This window comes from Pteropus medius, unplaced genomic scaffold, assembly GCF_902729225.1.
Source record: "Pteropus medius unplaced genomic scaffold, Ma_sr-lr_union100, whole genome shotgun sequence".
Taxonomy (NCBI): Eukaryota; Metazoa; Chordata; class Mammalia; order Chiroptera; family Pteropodidae; genus Pteropus; species Pteropus medius.
Window position 1 is genome coordinate 2,415,012 of NW_024352790.1, and position 10,459 is coordinate 2,425,470.

General features: G+C 36.2%; 1 protein-coding gene and 1 pseudogene across 1 annotated transcript; one reads left to right on the top strand and one right to left on the bottom strand.

Moving 5' to 3' along the window:
• Positions 1-2,768: 2,768 nt before the first annotated feature.
• LOC120592306 (trace amine-associated receptor 7a-like) lies at positions 2,769-3,800 on the bottom strand. Its single transcript, XM_039849907.1, has one exon. The coding sequence runs from the start codon at positions 3,798-3,800 to the stop codon at positions 2,769-2,771; it is 1,032 nt and encodes a 343-aa protein (XP_039705841.1).
• Positions 3,801-4,752: 952 nt separating this feature from the next.
• LOC120592305 (trace amine-associated receptor 6-like) lies at positions 4,753-9,850 on the top strand (annotated as a pseudogene).
• Positions 9,851-10,459: the final 609 nt, after the last annotated feature.

The following is a 10,459-nucleotide window of genomic DNA, read 5'->3' on the forward strand; positions in this document are numbered from 1 at the left end:
GCATCAGTACTAGGTCTTAGAAGCCATTGGAGAAATGCTTTTAAAGATCTGAGGGATTTTTTTTTTTTTAAAACCAGAATTGTAATTCTACTTAAAATTGTCACTATAATTGAAATCCTATAAACCCCTTAAAGCTAACTGAGAAATATGTATATATAAAATAGATGGCCATAAGTCTATAGGACCCGGTAAGCCAGACCTAATGGAGAAGAGTTGAGGCAAAATCCTCAGAAAGGAGACATTACGCTGTGACCAGATATTGGAGGAGATGAGGATGGACCCATCCAGGCCTGTGAACAGATGGACAGCACTGGAGTGTGGCTAGGCCTCTACATGAATTCATGAGACTCTGGTTGTCTGACCTTGCTCAGGGTACTTAAGCCATAGCTTGCACCTAAAAAAGCATGTTTTAGAATAATTTTTTTTAAAAGTTTCTTTCAGTTCTAATATTTTGTGAGTCCCTCAACATAGTCCAATGACTGAGTGGAAAGGGGAATGTGAAAAAAACATAACATTTTGATTTGGGAAATTTTTTTGTTCCTTTTATTCAGCTAGCAATTTCCTACACTTAGCGAGGGGGCTCTTTCTAGAGGACAATTCTCTTTTCTGAAGGGAGGAACCTTTCGTGGCTATGACACTTACTCTCTGGCTCTCGGATTTTATACTGGTTTCATTGTTAAAGAAGTATGCCAACTGGGGCATGTGACTTACCTCTTTATGCTTCAGGTTCCTCATTTTAAAATGGAAGTAATAACATTCCCTTGCTCAAAGTGGTGTTGTGAAGATTAAGTGCAGGCAAGGCAGTCGCAAGCACAGAATGAGTGTCCCATAAACATAGATAAATAGTGATTAGGTTGAAATTGTTTTTCTTGTTAGATCCTTCTGGTTTTGGAGCTCATGTATTGCATACCGAAAACACTCAATAAATGTTCATTGAAGCAAAGGCCTGTAGACTAGTCCCCACACAACCAGAGTAGTTCACAGAAAAGAATAATGAGGACATTAGCTTGTGTTTTTCACAACGAGAGTTTTCCAACACTTATAAAACTAGACAGGTTAGTTTGTTAATCTAGGAAAGTAAGTATATATTAGAAAGGCTACTAAGAAAGGAAAGACAAGTATAAATATATAAAACTAGAATCAAACAAAAGGTACTGGTTTGAATCCTGAAGCTTTATCATATTCATCAGAATTCTTAAGTCCTTTGACTTAGCTTCTTTATCTTTAAAATGAGGCAGTAGAATTATTCGATAGCTTGCAACACAGGATGAGAAAAAGTTACTATAGTGAAATCTCTAGTATCGAAATAAGTAGATGATATTCAGTGTTGGAACTGAAGAATTGTGGGTACAGTGACAGTAAGCAGTCTAGGGTGGCTTTAATCATCTGTATAATCAAGTAAAGACAACAATTTCTCACAAGAATGGTATAATCAGAACGAATACACTCTTAGAAAAGGTTTACCCTTTCAAAGCATTTGTGTGATAGAAATTATGTGCTAATACATAATGTTGATTTATATCAGTTAGAAATGAAAGAAACAAGCAAGAAATGTTTGATATATATTTACTCCTGCCCCAAAATATGATAACCAGACTTTTAAAATCTTGATGTCTTCTTGTGAAAAAGCTAAGAGAATAGAGTCAAGCCATTTATTGTTCATGGGACATACAGCACCCTCCAGTTTGACTACCAAGAACAATTCTCTGAAATAACTGACTTGGATTATCCACTATGGATTACATAACAAATTGTTTCTCTTTGTGCTTCAGAACCAAATTGTTTCTCTTTGTGCTTCAGAACTACTTTTTCTAGCCTCTATCTTGGCTTCATTTTATTTCCTTCATTTTAGTTTTCTTTCTTTTTTTGAACACATTTTTAAGCTATGCTTTTTGTGTATCCTTGAAGTCTCTGCCCATAATTTTTGAAACAAGGTGCAATTTAAGTGAATAAAGAATAAATTGATTTCAAAATAAAGTAACATAACAAAATAATAACAATCTTAAAACTCTGGCTTAAATGTATGTGAACAACTTCTGAACTCTAATGTAATTTTACACTTAACAGTAAGAAGCTCACTGAATGTATGCTAGTTACCTTTCTCATTATAATTTGATATTATAGTTATTCCCAAAAAACTAAATTAATATTACAGTTAATAGCTCTATTCTTGACTGATTTTACGTGACTCTGAAATCACAGATTTAGATCTGCAAATCTGAACACCAGGCACTACATGCTCACTCCTTCATCCTCTCTGAGCAAGGGGCCACCAACTCTCTAAATACACATCTTAAATGAGTTTACACTTTAGCAGAAAAATATTACAAAGCAGCTGCGAGAAGATATAGACAGGGGATGAATTGTTATAAAGTAATAAAAGGCAGGATTTAAGTGATGAGTATATATCAGATCCTTTATATATTCTTTTACATTTTCTCAAGACTACTGCAAGAGAGGAGTTATTAACCAGGGAAATATAATGAGGACCAGAGAACGAAGCAACAAAGATCACAGTGTTAAATGTCAGAGTTGCTATTGCATTCCAGATGTTTCTGGCTCGAAGGCTGCGTTATTTCCATTACAATCAGATTTTAATGTTATATTTACCAAAGAACATTTACCTGATTTTAAGTGTTTGGGTGAAAATTGAAGCATACTTCAATTATTTTACCTAAGAAGATCTTGCACATATATGATCAATATTTTCCTTGTTCTTCATCCATTGAGAATCTATTTTCAATCTCCTTCCAGTTTAAAACCAGAATCTACTCTGACAATAAATTTATTGTTGAGGAATTTTCTCTTAAGACTTGACCAGTGATGATTAGCTTCATGGCTTTTCGAAACCAAGGATAAAATAAAGCATAAATCAAGGGGTTCATTGCTGAGTTATAGTAAGCAATCCAAGCTAATATTTCAAAAATATATGTGGGTGTGATGAAACCTAGGAAGGCATCAATTATTGAATCAATGTAGTATGGCAACCATGAAACCAGAAATGCTATCACTGCAATGCCCAGTGTTCTTGCTGCTTTTCTCTCCCTCCTGGCCACTCTGTCTTTGTAGCTATCTGATGATCCCACAGTTTTATTGCTCATACTTTCCATTTTTCTAGCCTGTTGTTTAGCAATGAGGAAAATCTTGGAGTAAACAATGATCATCACAAGCATAGGTATGAAAAATAATAGAAAATTTACCAATACCCAACTTTGATTCACTGCACCTTGACAGCCTCCCACACAGGTGAGAGCACTGACTAGTTCCTCCAGCCCAACTTCATTTGCACCTGTGCTAATAAGGGTAAAATAATAAATAATGGAAAAGAGCCAGGAGAAGGCAATACACATGACAGAAACAGATATGGTGAATCTGGTTGGATAGAGCAGAGGGTCGCTGACTGCAATATATCTATCCAGAGAAATGAAACATAAGTGGAAGATGGACGCACAGCAGAATGACCCATCGAAACAAGAGTGAAATTTACAGTAACTCTCCCCAAAGTACCAGCAGCCTTCCACGGACCTCACTGCACTGAAGGGCATCACAGTCACTCCCACTAAGAAGTCAGCACAGGCCAGGGAGGCCATCAAAAGGTTGGTTGGAGAGTGCAACTGCTTGAAATGAAGAATGGAAATCATCACCAAGAGGTTTCCAAATACAGCCAGCCAAGATCCAAAGCAGAACACTGTGTACAGAATTAGGCGGGGTCCAGGCGAGTAGGAAATTTTGACACAGGATCCATTCAGGTTCTCGAAGCAGAGCTGCACAGCTGCAGGAGGGGGCAAATCACTGCCCATGATTCTCCGTTTTGACATCTGGGTAAGCTATTATCTTTAAATACCTTTAAAAGAGAAGTATTGACAATATGTCAGTAATTGCCAGTACATTCCGTCCCTATTGCTTTGTAAGTACAAATCCTTATTTTCATGTTTAGAAACTGATTCATACCTTTATCTCATAAAATCTACATCCAATTGAATAAGTAGTTAGTTTTTATCATTACCCAAATTCTATTTGTTTAAATTAAAAAAAAAAAAATCTTTCTTTGCATTACCTGGTACATATCTGAGAAGTATTAGTCTTCCAAGAGCTGTTATATGCTGCATGTAAGAATGCCATATTTTATTAGCTTTCTTTTCCTAATTTGTCAGAGCTAGAATTACACCCTAAACACTCTGTCCCCTCAGGAAAGTAGCTAAATATTTTCAAATACCCAAAGCCCTTAAGCTTAAATCCCCGTAGTGCAATGTGCAGAAGGAAGGAAACTTTAAATAACAATTATGTCTTTGCTGAAAATAAGTTTTTGCCCTCCAATATCTTGATGACATTTGACCTTTTTGTGAAATAGAAATGGAAATAGAAATAGTCCTTCACTTGAAAATTTATGTCTAAAATTCAAAAGCCATATTGTTTATTTTTACTAAAAAGATTTTACGGAAAAGATTTTTCTGATAAATGATTTCTGGTCATTTTTATAATCAGCTTTTTTGATATAATGTATAATTTATATTTGAAAATTTCATGCTTTTTTTAGGTAAATATCAGGACGATCTTTTTATTTATTTTTTTATTTATTCATTCATTTGTTTATCTATTTATTTATCTATTTATTCATGGTGACATTGCTTAACGAAATCCAGTTAAGTTTCAAGTGTACAATTTAGGAATAAAGCATATATATATATACACACACACACATATATTGCATGGTGTATTCACCGCTCATAATTAGATTTCTTTTTATTCAGGTTACAGACATGATAAATGTAACCACACTCGTAACCACCTCAACAATCAAGGTATGGAATAATTCCAACACCTCAGCAATTTTATTTGCGCCCTTTTGCAGTCAACCTCTTCCCGTATTTCCCTTATTCTGTCCTGGGTGATCACTGATACCCATTCTATCACTGCAGAGTAATTCCCCTGCTCTAAAAATCTCATCCAAATAGCATCATACACTACATAATCTTCTGTGACAAGCTGCTTCTTCCCAGATCAGTGCCTGTGGCATTTATTAGGTGTATTAGCAGTTCATTCCTTATTATTGCTAAAGTGTATTCAATCGTATTAATATACCACAATTATTTTATCCATGTACCTGTTGATAGGCTTTTGGACTTGTGTTCAGTTTAGGGCTGTTATTAAAAGTGTTGCTATGAGCATTGTATACAATTCTTTGCATAGACATATGTTCTTCTTATTATTTTGGGGGAGGGAAATACCTAGGAGTAGAATTGCTGGATCATATGGGAAGTGTATGTTTAACTATATAAGAAACTACAAACAGTCTTCTAAAGTAATTGCACCATTTTGTACTCCCACCAGCAATCTATAAATGTTCTACTTGCTTCAAGTCCTGTTCAACACTTGGCACTGTCATTTCTTTTTATTTCAACCATCTTAGACAGCGTGTAGTAGTATTTCTTTTTGAATTTAGGAATGATGATGTTGAGAATCTGTTTATGTTATCACTGGTCTTTAATGTATTCACTTTGGTGAACTGTCCATGAACATTTTGCCCATTTTTAATGAATTTTAAAGCTTTCTTGTTATTGAGTTGACTGTTTTTTAGAAATGTGTGTTATGAATATTGGACTCTTTATTTCATTGAGTATTTTTTGAAAAGTCGAAAGTTTAAATTTTGATGAACACCAACTTATAAATTTCTTGTGTCACAACTGTTTTTTTCCATGCTTGTAGAGTTTTTATAATTTTAGTTCTTTAGGTCTATGATTCTTTTCATATTAATTTTTAATATGTTGTGATGGAGACTGAGATTTTTTATTATTGGTAGAAGTTATTTGGATATTCTGGAATTCCAGGAGCATTTCTTGAAAATCTGTTCTTTCTCTAGTAAATGATGTTTGTTCTTTTGTCAAAAACTATTCAACCATATATGTGTGTCTCTATTTCTGGACTCTATTCTAATCATAACTTCTATATATATATTTTGGTCAATGCCTTATCGTCTAAACTGATTGATTTTCTTAGAAGATTTTATTTTCTTTTATTTTTTCCGCCCTCTTAAATATCCACCCCGACTTTCGCACCTGACCTATGGTTGTTGACATTTCCTTTTAAGAACTGAATCCCTCAAGGTGGGGCTTCTGATCCCTCATGCTCATGGCGTGCACCTGGAGTCCGGCACACCCAGGGTATGGTTCGTGACTCCACCGGGGGCGTGAACCCAGGAACTTCTGAGCGTAAAGGAGACATGGTAACAACTACACTATGAAGCAACCCACTAAATTACCACCTTTGATATTAAAATTATTAATGATGAGGACTATGGTTCTTAGAAAACTTGAGTTTCAGAAATTTCAAGGTGGTTATATAAATTGGGAAACCAAGAGGTAATTGCCAGACATTTACTTTAACCATCTAAGAGCTGGGGAAAAAAAAGAAGGAAAGAAAGAAAATATCTAGCTCTTTGTTTTATAAATGCATTTATTGGAATTAGGGTTTGTCCAGATTCTTCTTGGAATAAGCTCCGTGCCTCCCACCCTACTCCCACTTCCAGACCACAAGAAGCTAGGCTTTCATCTCTGTCTTTCTTTCTCTGGCTCCCTTTGTTATCGACATAATATTTCTTTGCATTGTTTTCAACTGCTGACAAAGGTCTAAAAATCTTAGCTACTGCTCTATTCATTGTCATTTATTTTTTTCTGATGTATATTATGTCATTAATTTACAACTATTAAAGTAGCATTTTTGCCTTAACCTTTTTATTGCAAAATTTTTGTCTATACTTTCCTGTCTGGCTGCTTATTTCACTATCACGAACTTCTGTGTTTTACCTTTATAATACTATTCCAATATATATTCATCTAACCATTTCTCTGTGTACTTCTTTAAAGTTTTTTTCAACCCCAAAATTGAAACTTCATGAGGCTAAAGATCATATCTCTTTGTTTCATTACTTTGCATCCAACTCCTTGGAATCAATAAATATGTGTTAAATAGAAAAATTCATTAATGAATAAATCTCAGAATAATGGCGGAAGATACGAAGTTATTTCTTTACCAAAAGTGAGAAGTGTTATATGATACTTTTTTATTGCCTAGAATAATAGTTCTCAGTGGGGCAGGCTATTGAGCCATTTGTGCCCAGAGGACATTTGTCAATGTCTAGAGACATTTTTGGTTTTCACATTTGGGGAGATTTTATTGGCATCTACTGGCATATAGTAGTAGGGATCCTGCTAAAAGCCTGCCAATGTACAGGACAGATCTTCAAAGCATGAAGTTCTCTGAACTCAAATGTTCATAGTGCTGAAGTTGAGAAAGGCTGGCCGAGACCTTTGTCTATATGAGCGTTGACACTACAAAATGAGGCTCTCAAAAATATGAGCAGGTATCTAAAATATTGTTTGTGTCAGAGTGTGAAATTTCTTGATTAGGAATCAGATGGCCAGATGGATTCATACTAATACCCATGGCACTCTTATAATTTGAAAAGCAAGTTCACAAATATCTCTAAGGTCACAGCTCTGCAGTGAGAAGAGTCTGAGCCCTTCCTTAGGAAGGCTGAACAAGGCTTTTCCTTACTTTGCCATGTTCCAGCATTCCAGGGATGGCAAATGACCAAGGAATGTGTTCCCATTTTACAGCTTCCTTCTCATTGTTTGACTTCTTTTAGCATTGAGATCGGGAAATTCTATCACCTAGAACCACAAACCAATGTGTAGTTCAAGGGTTTCCTGCCCCTTTCTCACATTCAGCGATACACCTGGCAAATATTCTTTCAGTCAGTGAAAATGTCTTGAGAGGAGAAGCGACCTCTTTTATACCAGCACCTCAAAAATGCTGGTGTGTATAATTACCATGTAGTTTTCTAATGATTTGGTGTAATATCTCAAGTGGTCCTCAATGTATGTTATCTTTTTCTCTTTGTTTGTAACCACTGCAGATGTAAAAATATGATGCATAACAGGAGAGAACAAGCCAAGTACAGACACTCACTGCTTGCACCCTACTGTATCTCTAACCTAAACGCAATAAGGTGGCCTGTCAATATTGAGAACAGGGGAACTACTCAAGTCTAAAAAGAAAGAAAATCTTTGGCCCAAGAAATCCAACAACTAACCTACTTTAAAGTAAAGAGCTGTTTTATAGAATAAGTTTCTTGATAATCGCTGTTAAAAATCATCTTTCAATTTCACATCTTCCACTACTGGACTCCATCTAGGGAGTTGTCCATTGTTATGGTCTATTTAGGAGGAGGACTGCATGCTTTAGGCAGGAACCTAGGCAGACAACCTGGAAATAGATGAGAGGTGATCCTTCAGCCTTATAATTCCTTCCTAGATCAGTGCCTGTGGCAAAGAGGAATTCTGGAGGTAAAAAATAAAAACATTTATTTTTGACTAAAAGGAAATTGTATCAGATGAAGGAGAACAATCATTAGTTGAAATTAACCCCCAGTAATCTTGTACCTATAATTTTTGTTGGATCGTATTTTGTTAAACATTTGAGATTTATAATAAATACTGGTAAATTGAAGAAAACATGAGTACTAATAGCTACTAATTTCCTCAATCATCCTGGTGTATTTATGTTTTCTCCCTCAGGAATATTGAAGTTAGACTCTCATAGTTCTCGTGATAATCAAGATGGACCGAATTCTCCCCATGTAAAGAGAAGCGTCATGACCAGCAACTCGCCCCCAGCTGCAGCTGCGGAGCTGTGCCACGAAAACGTGACAGGATCCTGTGTGAAAACCCCATATTCGCCCGGACCCCGTCTGGTTCTCTATGGACTCTTTGGCTTTGGGGCTGTGCTGGCCGTGTTTGGAAACCTCTTGGTGATGATTTCAGTCCTGCATTTCAAGCGCTGCACTCTCCAACCAAGTTTCTCATCGCCTCCCTGATCTGCGCTGACTTTCTGGTGGACGTAATGCTGATGCCCTTCAGCATGGTCAGGTCCGTGGAGAGCTGCTTGTACTTGGGGCAGAGCTTCTGTGCTTTCCACACATGCTGTGATGTGGCTTTTAGTTACTCTTCTCTCTTCTACTTGTGCTTCATCTCCATTGACAGGTACATTGCTTTTCATCTCCCTCTGCTCTGTGCTACCAGGTTCACGGTGTCTGTGTGAGTAATTTACATCAGCATCTCCGGGATCCTGCCCATTGCATACAGTGGTGCCATGTTCTACAATGGCGCCTATGACGATGAGCTAGAAGAATTAGCTAGTGCCCTTAACTGCATAACAGGTTGCCAGACCTTTGTAAATCAAAACTGGGTGTTGATAGATTTCCTATCCTTCTTTATACCTACCCTCATTATGATCATTCTCTACAGTAATATTTTTCTTGTGGCTTGAAAACAGGCTAAAAGGATTGAAAATACTGCTGGCGAAATAGAATCATTATCAAGTAGTTATAAATCCAGAGTGGCCAAGAGAGAGAGGAAATCAGCTAAAATCCTGGGGGTGACAGTGGTAGCATTTATGATTTCGTGGTTACCTTATTGTATTGAGTCACTAATTTATGCCTTTATGGGCTTCATAACCCCTGCCCATATTTATGAGATTTGCTGTTGCTGTCCTTATTATAACTCAGCCAGAAACCTTTTGATTTCTGCTTTATTTTACCAATGGTTTAGAAAAATCATAAAAGTTACTGTAAGTGTTTGAGTTTTCGAGCACAGTTCATCAGCAATGAATTGGTTCTTTGAACACATGTAAGCAATTAGATTGAGATAGTTGAAGATATCTTTACACTCTCCAAATGAAATGAGTTTTTGAAAATCAAGTTATTGACTATTATTAAGAAAAACATATTCTTCAAATTTAATAGGGTAAATCAATGTTTTCAATGATATTACTATGTGTACTTCTCTCATACTTCCCCAAAATATTTATTTGACTAATAAATGTTAAATCCTATTTGTTAAGTGTTGCAGAGCTCCCCATACTCCACTTTCTGCAGACACTTCCCCTCCTTCCATTTTCTTTTTTATTCTCTTCCCTTGATAACCTAAAAACATCTTTGTTTTCTTTGATTTCTTTTCTTCTTTCCTTACAAAGTCTTCTACTCACTCTCAACTTGTCAAAACTTTTGACTTCATGGGGCTGTTGCCTTTTTTTGTTGTTGTTCTTTCCCTTTGCTTTGCTTAATTTCTCCAGGGAAAACATTTGGGTAGCAGTCAATCTATTATGCTTAATGTCCATATGGTGTCTGTGTCAGCAATTTGCTTCAGTATCTCATGGATCCTGCCCCTTGCGTACAGGTGCCCATGAAGATGGAATGGAGGAATTATTAAGTGCTCTCTGCTCCATAAGTGGTGTCAGCTTGTTGTAAATCAAACTGGATATTGATAAAATCTCTATTATTTTCATATCTCTAATGTTAAGATGATTCAATATATTTTGGGGGGAGGGCTGGAAAACAGACTAAAAAGATTGAAACTACAATATCAGAGAATTAGAAGACCAGGGTGGGTAAGAGACACCG

Coding starts and splice junctions, on each gene's coding strand:
- LOC120592306 (XM_039849907.1), bottom strand. CDS start 3,800: ATGGGCAGTGATTTGCCCCCTCCTGCAGCTGTGCAGCTCTGCTTCGAG.